Source organism: Biomphalaria glabrata, chromosome 18 (assembly GCF_947242115.1).
Source record: "Biomphalaria glabrata chromosome 18, xgBioGlab47.1, whole genome shotgun sequence".
In the NCBI taxonomy this organism is placed as follows: Eukaryota; Metazoa; Mollusca; class Gastropoda; family Planorbidae; genus Biomphalaria; species Biomphalaria glabrata.
In genome coordinates, this window is record NC_074728.1 from 3,889,136 (window position 1) to 3,903,176 (window position 14,041).

Here is a 14,041-nt window from a genome sequence, read left to right on the forward strand (position 1 = left end):
TAGGCTTCACTTGCCAATATCTAAGGCCGGCCTGACAAAAAAACAACAACACCGGAAATAATAACTCAGGTTTGGTTTTTCTGTTTTACATATTTAGAATGTTCTTTCAGATTTGTATCCTATCTCAAACCCCCCCCCCCCCCCCCCACCGCAGAACGACTTGGGATGGTGGCGGGCCAACGAGACCACTGAACGACAGTCTAGAGCGCATGCCACACAAGCAGCCTTGTTTACACCATAAAGATGGAAATGAAATGAAGGGTTGCCTGTAAGTTTACTTGATCTGTTACTTAGAATAAACAAGCGAAACGAAAATGTAAAAAAAAAAAAGCTTTTATTCAGAGCACAGTTTAAAAAGTAACATGACAAAAGTCGAATCCGTTTGGAGATACTTTGTTTCATGAACTTTGAGCCCTCTAGTTACCATGCAAATTGTGATCGACAGTTTCCAGTATGATGGTCATATAGCTATAAAAAAAAATTGGTACAGAATGTATATGCTATTAGATAAAATAATAAGCGAAATAAAAAAATGCTGTAAATAAAAGTCAAAGCTTATCTTAAGGGAAGAACTCCACATCTAAAAGCATATATCTCAATTATGTAATATTTATTTCCCTTTTTATATGAAAAACTAATAATTTGGCTACAACAATGAAAGACTGTGCAAGTTTCAACGTAGAGCAATCTAGGAGACGGTGATCTGTGTGAAGATTAATTATTTGCGTGTCTGGGAGAGTGTTTCTGTGCTTTATATAGAAGCTTAACAAATTCATCATCTCATCTCATCTCTGCCTGTGGTCTCTTCTGGGGCATAGGACACCAACCAGCTTCCTCTAGGCATCTCGGTTCTGTGCGAGTCTCTTCAACTGTCCCCCATGTCTTGCCCATTTGCTTGGCATCTGCTTCCAAATCGCGGCGCCATGTATTCCTGGGCTGTCACCTCTTCCTCTTTCCTTGGGATTTCAATATTAGGGCTAGCGTTGTTATGTTGGATGCAGGCTTGTGAAGGGTGCGACCTATCCATCTCCAGCGTCTCTTAAGGATATCTACTTCAATGGGCTGCTGATTTGTTCAATGCCATAGTTCCTCATTCGAGATCTTGTCTGGCCAGACAACACAATTCACCTATAGTCAAATTTCAATGAAAAACTCCTGGTCTACATTGACATTCAAACTAGGGCTCTCTCGTTAAGTAGCCAAGCCCCTTATACAACTCTGTCACACATCGTCTTTTTTTGGGCTCTTAGATTTGTGTGTATAAACAAAATGTACATCTACATTAATAGATACCAACTTTACAAAGAACTTACTGGACATATTCAGCTCGACTGACTTCCTTGTCGCCGTTGAAGTCCATCAAGTCAAAGAGAAGGACGAAGTCGTCGTGGTCAACGTGGCGGTCATTGTTGGCGTCATAGACGTCGTAGAGGGTGTGGTAGAAGGCGTTGATCTCAGGGTCATTCTGATTGTTATGAACGTAGCTGCTGTATTCTTGGAAAGACACTCGTCCATCGCCGTTAGTATCAAATTCCTAAGTACGAAAACAACACAGATTCATAAAATATAACTAGTCATTGCTTCCTAGCGGTTAAGGGTGTACAAGGACAATCTGATACAAATTTGACGAAGTTTTAAATTTTCATAAAAACTGTAATAAATTTAGATTTTGCCAAGACTATTAACCCATTGACATTTCTTCATTACATAGAAATAGCTTCTACTTTCGATACAAATAATTAAGAGATGAATATCATACAATTAGGCGGTTTCTTTGAATCCGAATACTAAGGGCAAATGAAGCATTTTCCGCTTTTGTAGAATTTGCTCGCTTGTTTATTCCTCTGCGTCGGTGACGTTATTTAGTAATACTGAGTTAATCTTTATAGCGCTCCAAAGGATACCTCTTTTAACTGACAGCTATCAAAAAAAAAAAAAAAACAGCCAGAAAAAAATACTTTTTCAAAAACAAACTTCTTTAAGTGAAAGAACCGCTAAATACTGCCATCAATTTCAATTTCTTTCTCGTCCTAGACTCGTACTGCTTCACTCGAGGACTCAATCCACTCGGACTGAGTTCATGGCCGACTAACAGTTCCTGTCTCCTCGCTGTCCTGTACATAACTGCCTTACACAATCTGTCTGTTTCTCCAAGGCTTTCGATCACATGACCAATCACGGGTGGGTTTTTGCGTGTAATGGTCATACTAGGACTGTCCCTTGTCCACTGACACAATAGACTGCCCTGCAGCATGGGACATTGCTTGTGTTACTGTGTGTCAGTTGGTCACACACAAACTTAACTCTATCACTCCGTCAATACAACAATATATACTTTCACGAGGAACCTAAATGTACTGTCAAATTCAATGGAGCCCAAGCAGCACCTTTTGAGGTTTGCAGTGGTGTCAAGCAGAGATGTGTGCTCGCACCTACTCTGTTTGGCATATTCTTCTCCTGTCTACTGCATTATGCGTACAGCGACATAAACGAAGGTGTGTTTCTCCATACAAGATCCTCTGGAAAACTATTTAATGTATCAAGGCTGCGGGCAAAAACCAAGGTTAGGAAGCTACTCGTCAGGGAACTCCTGTATGCTGATGATGCAGCTATTGTGGCTGATTCTGATATTCAGCTACAGTCCATGGTTGACAAACTATCTGCTGCTTGCCAGAAGTTCGGCTTAAACATCAGTCAAAGCAAGACTAAGATACTTGTCCAAAACACAAACACTGCACCTCAAGTAAGCATTAATGGCCAACCACTAGAAATTGTTGATCACTTTTGTTACCTTGGCTCCATCATATCCAACAACACTCTACTGGATAAAGACATAAACAACAGGATAGCCAAGGCAATGGCCACCATGTCACGGTTGCAGAAAAGAGTCTGGGACAACATATTGCTGACTAGCAATACTAAAGCCCTAGTCTACCGGACCTGTGTGTTGAGCACCTTGCTGTACGGAAGTGAAACATGGTCAACCTACTCATGGCAGGAAAAAAGCTGAATGTCTTCCACCTCCGATGCCTAAGGCGGATCTTTAAAATAAGGTGGCAAGATAAGATAACAAATGAGGAAGTGCTACATAGAGCAGGATGCCAGGACATCCGCTCTGTTATCACCAGCAGACGCCTTGGCTGGCTTGGCCACGTTCGTAGAATGCCAGTAGGTCGACTTCCACAGGACATCCTGTATGGCGATCTAATTGAAGGCAGGAGAGCCGCTGGTCGCCCACTTTTACGTTATACGGATGTATGCAAACGCGACATGAAGCTCTTCAAAATCGACACTGGCAACTGGGAAGAGGTGGCACTGGACAGATCCACATGGAGAGAGAGCATAAAGGAAGGGTCACAGATTGCAGATGTCATACACAACAGAAGCAGAAAGAAGGGTGAAAATGCAATGGCGCCTGGTGATTTTATATCGCAGCTGTGTATCAAGGATTGGCCTCTTTAGTCACACAAGAAGTTGCAAAGGGAAAAGATCGTCTCACGAGACGTAAAATGCCACAGATATATATATATATATATATATATATATATATATATATATATATATATATATATATATATATATATATATATATATATAATTAAATCAATAATATTATTTTTGTGTAATAAAAGCAGTATGCAGGACTCAATTCATGTTTCATTTCAATCTTATGTGGGAAATTAAAAATATAATAACGTAGGTATTAGAATCTTGGTGCGCTAATAAAGTCCTGTACTCTATTAATAATGTAATTGTAGCAAAGACACTCACAGCAAAAAATGTTTCCAGTTCACTTTTGTCTATGAAGCCGTCTGCGTTCAGGTCTGAGAACCGGAAGATAATATTGGCTGTGTTGTTGTAGGGTTTTAGAGTGAACTGCGCCGAAATAAGGGCGGGAAAACACAGAACAATGGCTGCATAGATCACTGGAGACATTTCTGACTGCAGAATTGAAAACAAAAATTAAACTTCTATTTGATTTAGCTTATCTAATCTAATATATAACAGACGTTACTTCAGAAAAGAAGATGATTACGTCCTACGCGTCATGAATTTACTCATGCATATAAACCAATGACCTAAATTCTGCCAAGTCACTGGTTTTCCTGGCTAGCCTTGGCAACCCATTCCATGCTCTAATAGCACTAGAGAAGAAGGAGTATTTGTACAAATTTGTCCTAGTATATGGGATGAGGGATGTTTCTTTATCTTTGTGTCTTTCAGAGTATTTTATTAAATTTTGTTTTTGTATTTGAAGATTATGGTTCAGTGTTTTATGTATAATTGCTACTTTACTTTTGAGTCTTCTGTCCTGAAAGCTTTCTAAATTTAGTGATTTTACTAAAGGTGTTACTCTAGTCAAATGTGAATATTCGTTTGTTATGAATCTCACTGCTCTATTTTGTGTCTGTTCCAGTTTCTTTATGTTTTCTTGAGTTGAGGGGTCCCAAACGGAGGATGCAAAGTTCTATTATTGGCCTAACCAAGGTTAAATAACATTTTAGTTTTATGTTCTTATTTGATTTATAGAAATTTCTTTTAATAAATCCTAATGCTTTGTCTGATTTTTCTTTTTATAGTTTCATCAATATGTGGATTCCATGACAGTTTTTCATTTATTATAACACCTAGATATTTTGCATTTTTAGTCTGTGTTACTGGTTTGCCATGAATAAGATAAGTGGAATTAATTTGTTTTAGTTTTTTTTTGTTACTCTTAACTTCTGACATTTTTCTCGGTGGAAAGACATGCTCCAATTTGATTCCCATTTCTGTAATTCATCTAATTCTCTTTGTAAAATATCTTTGTCTTGTGTTGTTTTTATTGTTCTATATATTACGCAAACGTCTGCAAATAATCTGACTTTTGTTCCTGAAGTAATGCAATTTGGTAAATCATTTATGTAAATTATAAATAGTAGTGGACCTAAGACTGTTCCTTGAGGTACACCTGAGTTTACTGTTATCGGTGTTGATTTAGAGCCATTTATTATTACAGTTTGTTTTCTCCCTATCAGAAAATCTTTAATCCACTGATGCAGTGGACCATTAATGCCGAAATATTTTAATTTTGTAAGCAAACTATGGTGGTGAACTTTGTCAAAAGCCTTGGAAAAATCTAGTAAGATAGCATCTATTTGTTCACTATTGTCTAAACCTATAGCTGTATATCTATGGTGTATTTTTAGAACAGTTTTTAGTGCGTCAGGTGTGCAGTATAAACAAGTATTGATACTGTCACAGCCTCGTTTGAGACTCACTGTGACATGAAGTGATTGTGTAGCTACTTGATCATCTCGTGCCTTTTGCATGGGAAAGCTCTCAGTCTGAAACAGACCACGAAGTTGTTTCTTGGTCCTTGCAGGACGCATACGTATGCTGGTCGTGCGGTTTGCGCACTGGACTGTCGTTCAGATTTATCGATGGTCCCGGGTTCAAACCCTGCCCGCTCCCATCCCCCGTCGTCCTGCGGGAGGTTAGGACTAGGAAGTAAATTATCTTCATCTCTGAAGGAACTTCCGAAACATGTAAAACATTTTTACAAACATGTGTAGTTTTTAGCCGCAATATGGACTTTGTGAAGTTTATGCTGGACATGGAGTTGTAACTAATTTCTATGATTTTAATATTTGTGCCTTTGGGGCTGGATTAGCCACATTATACGTATTCAATAAACTAATTCTCTGCTACCAAGTATCTTCAATCAATGTATTCAGTGCATTGTATTTGTAGTGTAAGTAATCAGCTCAAAGAGACATTCGCGTCAACCGTAGTAAAGAAACACTTAGAGCAGCGGTTCTCAACCTTTTATGCTCGGCGACCCCTTTTGACAATCCCCCACTCTGCCGCGACCCCCCCCCACACACACACATACAGCAATAGACAATAATAATCCATATTTTCGATGATCTTAGGCGACCCCTGGCAAATCGTCAATCGACCCCCAAGAGGGTCGCGATCCACAGGTTGAGAACCCCTGACTTAGAGAGATGTGGACATGTCTATTAGTATACTATAACTGCACACTCATAAAACTTAACAATTGAGTTACAGATACAATTCAGTACAATGGAATAGGATGGTGAACAAAGATAGGGAAGAACACAATAAACAAATGCCAAGGACGTAGATAGATCGCTTCTGCAAAGTAAATAACAAGAAGTCATTTTGTTGCACAAAGTAAAAAAAAATTGTACAGTGCTGAAAAAAGTTTTTTTATAAAATTCTCATCTGATTTAAAAATACACAAATAGAAACATTCTGTACAGAAGACAAGAACAAAATTGCTAGCTATTTATATTCATTCATCGTATAGGCAATTTAGAATAATAAATAAATAATTCCAGAACATGACATACATTTAAACGAAACCTACACTTATGTACAATGCAACTGTTATGGAGTGTGTGTGTGTGTGTGTTTCTATGGTGACGGTGGGAAGAGGCTAGCGATTAGTTGTGAATGATGCAACATTAATGGCATTGTCGTCAGAGATTTTAGTTAGGGGAGACAACTCCAGAACGTGAGACTGAAAGGTTGTTATTGTCGTGAGATTTTGTTTAGAAATATAATTTTCATACCCAGAGGCGAATCCAGTAAAAGGCTAGTGTTTTGGTGTTTCTGATGTAGGCATAGTTTCATACAATTTGGGACGCGCCCCTTCTCCTATGGACCTGACTCACTCTTTTTCAAAGAGCTTATATCAACTCACGGAGGCGCAGTGGCTGAATGTTAAAGCGCTTGACTTTTGCATCGGGGGTCCCCTGGTTTGAATCCTGGACCCCAGGGTGTTAAAATGTTATCATGAATATTCCCTGTTATAAAACTGTTTAATAGAGATTATTTTCATTATTGTTATTATTATTACTACATATTTTTTATATTATTAATATCATTTATTATCGTGGATCCCGCTTTTGTATATAATAGCGGTAATTCTTCTTCTCAATCTTATTGTAAAAAAAAGTGTTTTAAACTAGGTCAAAGAAGTGTTCTTTTAGTGTAAGTTCGGAAAATTCATAATTCTTTATTTAGTACAAACTAACCATAGACTTTTACTTACCAATGCGCCTGATAAAAGCTTTGTTTAAAAATGGAATCACTGTATGAATGAATCCATACAATGACGGATGTTAAATAGTTGTGACTAAAGCAGATGGTCTATTTTCTTTTACTTTAGACAAATCAGCAGAGTGAATATATGTAACTGATAAGACGGACTTAGGTGAACTTCTAGAACTGATAAGAGATCTAAAAAAAATTCTGGCGGTGTTTTCCACATGGGTTTAAGATGGATTCGTTTAAAAATAATTTGTTTAGACCCAATTATAAACAGCGTACATGACTTAACCTATCTATGTATCTATCCATCTATCTATTTATGTATTGATACTATCTTGTATCTATCTAGCTATGTATTCCAGACTCAATAAGAAACTAAAATCTGTTAAAACTTTATAAAGTGGGTAGCTTGACATTGATTTCCTAAACGTAAAATAGAGACTTCAATCAAATTTAGCTAGTTTATTAAAAGCGCAGCTAGGTAAATTATATTTATAAATTGCTGTTCATAATAGATAGATGAACAGGGAGTCTCGCTCTGGAGGAGAATGAGGAATTATGAATGATGTTATCTTCTGGTCTTAGGAAGCAGCGCTATTGTGTTTTTTTTTAATATATTTTTTTTTAGTATAAATATAACAGGGATGCGCGGTGGCTAAGCGGTAAAGCGCTTGGCTTCCGAACCGGGGACCGGGGTTCGAATCCTGGTGAAGACTGGGATTTTTAATTTTGGGATCTTCTGAGTCCACCCAGCTCTAATGGGTACCTGACATTAGTTAGGGAAAAGTAAAGGCGATTGGTCGTTGTGCTGGCCACATGACACCCTTGTTAACCGTAGGCCACAGAAACTGATGACCTTTACATCATCTGCCCTATAGACCACAAGGTCTGAAAGAGGAACTTTACTTTACTTTACATAAATATAACAGAATATAAGTTTGAATCACGCAGCATGTTTATAATATGTTGACATTGTGTAAAAACATATTATAGCAATACTCTAGTATGTGAGTATATCTTTGAATGTTCCAACACCTATTTCAATGGATGTTTTATTGTAAAATAAAAGATTTGAGCAGAATCTATTTAGTTTATTATTTATGTGGAGCGAATGGCAGAGAATTAATTTAAAGTAAATCGACTACATATTATATTGAAACAGAGACAATTTTAATTGTAAAAGCCATCATTATAAAATAGTTTTGTCACACCAGTGATTCTTCTGTGCATGTATTATCTTTTTAGACAGCATGATCCGTTTAATTTTACGATAGCACGTCATCATAGGGTCCGATTGCTGCAGTAGCTCTGTCTCTAATCTCTTGGTTTGTGATGCGGTCTTTGAATGTGATGCCTAGTATTCTTCTGTAGCATCTCAATTCATCTCTGCAGTCAGCATTCAAGACTCAGAAGCATAAACAAATCTGTCCATGACCAGGGAGTGCATCAGGGCTGCTGTGGACTGTGCTATTCGGGCCAGTACTTCATGTTTCGTTCCCTCGTCTGAGACAAAAGCTTCGAGGTATTTGAAGCTGCTAACACTAGTCAGCTTTTCACCTCCAATACGAATCCCCCTTTTAAAGGCCATTTGGCTATTGGTCATATTTTTGGGGGGCATTTATTTGCATATGCTGCAGAAGTCTTGTTAATGCGCATCACCAAGCTAGCTAGTTCTACTTCTGTCCCTACTAGGCCATCAATGTCATCTGCGAAGCGCAAGTTAGTGATTTTTCTTCCTCCAAAGCTAAAAGTACATTCATTGCCCTCGAGAGCATCTTCCATTATCCTTTCAAGGAAGGTATTGAAAAGTGTTGATGAAAGTAGGCAACCTTGTCTTACTCCAACTGAGGTTTTGAACCAGTCCCCAATATTATTGTTGAAGTACACCGCACTGGTGGCATCCTTGTAGAGGTTCTGGATAACTTTCATTATGTTTTTATTTATATTTTATTTTTCCATTGTCGCCCAGAGTGCCCCATGCTATACTCTATCGAAAGCCTTCTTGAAATCAATAAAGACATGGAAAAGATTCTATTGATGTTGAAGATAATTTCACAGAGTATTCTGAGGTTTAGGATTTGTTCTGTTGTGCTGCGACCTTTTCTAAAACCCGCTTGCTCTTCTGATTTTGTCTGCAAGCGGTTTTAGTCGATTTAATATAATTTTTAACAGTACTTTGCTGGGATGGCTTATAAGGCAGATGGAGCGATAATTTTGACAGTGTTGTAAATTGCCTTTCCTTGGAAGGGTGATGGTTAGTGATTAGGTTCAGGATTTGGGTTCAGGGTTTGGGCCACTCTCCTGATATCCAAATCTTGTTGTAAAGTAACAAAGTCTTAACAAAAACTAAAACACTAAAAAGTATTTCTCTTATCTTAGAATAGATGCCATTAGTAGTGGGAGTTTGAAACTAGCTATATTCTTATTAATAATATTTACCCGCATGCTATTGCCGGTCTGTTGTATCGAATACTCGTTATTTTCGTGTGTCATTACTTCGCACAGTGATAAAGGAAATAACACATGTTTACAAATGAACATTTTTGACATATTGTCTCCCTTTTCTGTAATGCTAATTTTAATAAGTCATTATCTCCTCGATTTTTTTGGTGTTTTTATTTTGTTATTTTGTTGTGTTTTTTTAACCAGCGTTAAACTGATAGATTAAAATGTATAATCACACCTTATAAGGAGAAAATTGGTTTGACTGTGATTGTTCACCGCAGCATTAATACTACCAAATATGACCAAATATGACTGTCGCATATAAACACGTATGACATTCACACCTCAACAATGGGTATGAATTCTGTTTAAGAATTTTATAATTCTTGGTGAGAATGTCTTAAAGCTCATATTGCTCTCGATGATTGGCGTGGGTCAACCTTTATCAAATGAAACTCTGTTTCGGAACTCATATTTAGAATGTAAACAATTTATCACTATTTGAAGTTTTCGTATCTTCCGGAAATTTTACATTTTCTAGGGCAAAAAGAAGTAACTGTTTTATGCTTTATGGTTAAAGTTCATTTTAAGTTTGTTGTTGAGAGTGCACGCTGAATAGGGAGGGGGACAGGAGTGGTGTTGACGGTCGTTGACTTGTAGCACCAACCTGCTGGTAGACTGTGGGTGTATTGTATTTTGACTTAAGGACAGCTTCAAAGCCCCTATGGTTCAAAATTATCGATTTTTTTCATAACTGAATATTATACAGCATTCATTTCTGAACAATTTTTTTTTATAAGGCATGCCCTAATTCAAAGTGGAAGTATTTTAGATATTTTTTTTTATTTTGTATACTAACTTAGGTTTTACCACAGAGGTTGTCGTTTTTTTTTTTTTTTTTTTTGCTGTTTTCTCATATTAACCATTTTCCTATTTTTTTTGTTCAGAGATGGCGTGATTATAAATGTATTTATAAATATTTAGCCTTAAAATTTGGCAGAAATAATTTTCTATATACAAGTACGAAAGTGAAGCAGTGTGAAGAAACACGTCCCTTTAAGTATAAAGTGCTTTTAATTGTGAAGCATTTCAACATAACATATATACAAGGCTAACATTATCTACAGAACAACTCCACTAGATGACATCCTTCTTCTTGTTTACAACACACACGTGACTTCCCGCAAGTCCCTTAACTTCCAGGACTCCAACACATTGTAGCCGTGTCACAACAAGCAGAATAATTACAAAAGGTTGAAAACTTTTAGAGTAATAAATTTTTTTCTATGCCTACCCCTCTAAAAACTTTAAATAATGGGTAACAACCATGTTTACAGCTGTATTTTTTTTTCTATTCAATGACTATGGTTGATTCTGCTGCACAATCTTCTAAAACTATTAATAATCAATTAGCTATTTTTTCATCATTTTAGCTAAAAATACCCCCCCCCCCTCCCGACGTCAAAAGTCAAGTGACAGATATGTGAGATCGAAGACCCCCCCCCCACACACACACACACTTTGTGGTTGCTTTTCATGTAGCTCCTCCTCCCAACAAAGTCTCTAGTTAACATACAATTCGAGATTTACACATGAAAACTCATAGGACGTAATTATCTTCTCTTTTGAAGGAGCGTCTGTAATTTATAAGATAAGTTCGCTGTAAAAAAAAAAAAGTAAAAGTTCTCGTTTCAGACCTTGCGGTCTATGGGGCAGATAATGAGAAGGTCATCTTTTTCTTTGACCAACGTTTAGCGAGGAAGTCATGTGGACAGCACAACGAACACTGTTTGCTGTGATTTGTTTAAATATTTAGTTGTTTTTTTTTAATCATTCAAGCTATTTTGCAAAAAAAAAACAATTTATACATGCAATTCATGTTTGATGTAAATACTTTTTTTTTTATCAATAAAGCGTTTATTTTAGTGGATTGACTTTGAAGATTGTGAACTCTAAAAGAATAAATCTGAACACCGTGTTTCTCCAGTGTGTTACTGTAAAGACACATCATAACATCTAGATGTTGCATTACTTTTAGAGAAAAAATCTTATCTTCTTATCTTATCTTATATAATACAGACGTTACTTCAAAAAAGAAGATGATTACGTCCTACGCGTCATGCATTTAGTCATGCATATTAACCAATGACTTAAATTCTGCCAAGTCACTGGTTTTCCTGGCTAGCTCAGGCAACCCATTCCATGCTCTAATAGCACTAGGGAAGAAGGAGTATTTGTACAAATTTGTCCTAGCATATGGGAGGAGGAATGTGCCTTTATCTTTGTGTCATCAGAGTATTTTATTAAATTTTGTTTTTGTATTTGAAGATTATGGTTCAGTAATTTATGTATTATTGCTACTTTACTTTTGAGCCTTCTGTCCTGAAGGCTTTCTAAATTTAGTGATTTTACTAAAGGTGTTACTCTAGTCAAATGTGAATATTCTTTTGTTATGAATCGCACTGCTCTATTTTGTGTCTGTTCTAGTTTCTTAATGTTTTCTTGAGTTGAGGGGTCCCAAACAGAGGATGCATATTCTATTATCGGCCTAACCAAGGTTAAATAACATTTTAGTTTTATTTTCTTATTTGATTTATAGACATTTCTTTTAATAAATCCTAATGCTTTGTTTGATTTGATTTTTTTTGTAGTTTCATCAATATGTGGATTCCATGACAGTTTTTCATTTATTATAACACCCAGGTATTTTGCGTTTTTAGTCTGTGTTACTGGTTTGCCATGAATAAGATAAGTGGAATTAATTTGTTTTAGTTTTTTTGTTTTTTTGTTACTCTTAACAACTGACATTTTTCTGGGTGGAAAGACATGCTCCAATTTGATTCCCATTCTCTTTGTAAAATATCTGTGTCTTGTGTTGTTTTTATTGTTCTATATATTATGCAATCGTCTGCAAATAATCTGACTTTTGTTCCTGAAGTAATGCAATTTGGTAAATCATTTATGTAAATTAAAAATAGTAGTGGACCCAAGACTGTTCCTTGAGGTACACCTGAGTTTACAGTTATCGGTGTTGATTTAGAACCATTTATTATTACAGTTTGTTCTCTCCCTATCTGAAAGTCTTTAATCCACTGTTGCAGTGGACCATTAATGCCGAAATATTTTAATTTTTTAAGCAAACTATGGTGGTGAACTTTGTCAAAAGCCTTGGAAAAATCTAGTAAGATAGTAAAATGAAATCGATATTGTGAGTTTAAGACTAAGACTAAGACTAAGACTAAGACTGCTTTATTGATCCTTACGGAAATTTGTTGTGATTACAAGGACTCGTTTCTCATATAAAGACAACACAACAGAAAAATACACATAAATACAACAGACTACATAAAGAGTTTATTCAGCGACTACACACAGGTATCTTGGTGCATTTCATGTTCCCTGATCAATGTGTGCGGTGATAGAGTCTGACCGAGTGATGTACGAACGAGTTTTTGTACCGCTCCGTTCTTGTTTTGATTGACAGCAGTCGCCCACTTCGCGACGACCTGACGTAGTTCTGATGGAGCGGGTGGCCGTTGTCTTCCAAGATTTTTTCGATTTTTCCTTTAAATGTGGAAATGTTGTGAGTGTAATTTTTGATGCTTTTTTAATGATGTTTTCTAGACGTTGCAACAGTTTAGATGAGGCGTTGCCTTGCCAACAACTTATTCCGTATCTTAGCAGATTTTGTACAGTCGCGCCGTAAAATGTCTCAAGGATCTTCTTGTTTAATTTAAAACTGTTGAGTTTGTATAGAAAAAAGAGTCGCTGGGCTGTTTTCTTTGTCAGAGTTCCAAGTTGGTCTTCCCATGAAAGCTTGTTGTTGATGATAACGTCTAGATATTTGTATGCCTTTACTTGTTCTATAGATGTAGTGTTTATTTGCAGTTCACGTATAGTTTGTTTTTTCTTTCTAAAATCTATTATAAGTTCTTTAGTTTTTGTTACATTCAGTTCTAGAAAGTTGTCGGTGCACCAGTTTGTAAACTCTTCTATCCAGCTTCGATACTGAGTTTCGTCTCCTGAAATAAGACTGACTATGGCAGTATCATCAGCGAATTTAATGAGTTTAACTGAGTCATAGATGCTTCTTATGTCATTAGTATAAAGAGTGTATAGTACAGGAGAAAGTACACAACCTTGTGGAGCACCCGTACATAGTACTCGAGTTGACGATTTGGTGTTGTTGACTTTAACATACTGGGGCCGTTGGGTTAAAAAGCTTAGAACCCATGCTTGCAAGTAAGGGCTTACATTTAAGTTACTCAGTTTGTTTATCATTAGATGTGGCTGTATGGTATTGAAAGCCGAGGAGAAATCTACGAAGAGGACTCGTGCATATGTTTTGGGTATATCGAGATGCTTATAAAGCTGGTCCAAAAGCAATAGAATGGCATCCTCAGTTCCTCTAGCTGCTTTGTATGCAAATTGGTGAGGGTCTAGGCTGTTATTGACTTTTGTTGTTTAAGGATATATTTTTCAAAACATTTCATAACAATAGTAGTTAGTGCTACTGTGCGGAAATCATTTAAGC

The 14,041-nt window shown here is 36.7% G+C and overlaps 1 protein-coding gene across 1 annotated transcript; it reads right to left on the reverse strand.

Annotated features, from left to right (window-relative positions):
- Positions 1 to 320: 320 nt before the first annotated feature.
- Positions 321 to 7,220, reverse strand: LOC106058618 (uncharacterized). Its single transcript, XM_013216077.2, has 4 exons — positions 7,064 to 7,220; positions 3,772 to 3,942; positions 1,314 to 1,534; positions 321 to 468 (listed from the first exon to the last, which is right to left on the reverse strand). Exons 2-4 carry the CDS (start codon positions 3,934 to 3,936, stop codon positions 417 to 419), a joined length of 438 nt encoding a protein of 145 aa, XP_013071531.1. The 5' UTR covers positions 3,937 to 3,942; positions 7,064 to 7,220; the 3' UTR covers positions 321 to 416.
- Positions 7,221 to 14,041: the final 6,821 nt, after the last annotated feature.

What these genes read in the sequence shown, in the direction of transcription:
- LOC106058618 (XM_013216077.2), bottom strand. Translation starts at nt 3,936, where the DNA reads ATGTCTCCAGTGATCTATGCAGCCATTGTTCTGTGTTTTCCCGCCCTT. An exon ending in AACTGGAAACATTTTTTGCT is followed by an intron (nt 1,535 to 3,771) that starts GTGAGTGTCTTT and finishes TTTCGTACTTAG; the next exon opens with GAATTTGATACTAACGGCGA. An exon ending in AGTCGAGCTGAATATGTCCA is followed by an intron (nt 469 to 1,313) that starts GTAAGTTCTTTG and finishes TTTTTTTTATAG; the next exon opens with CTATATGACCATCATACTGG.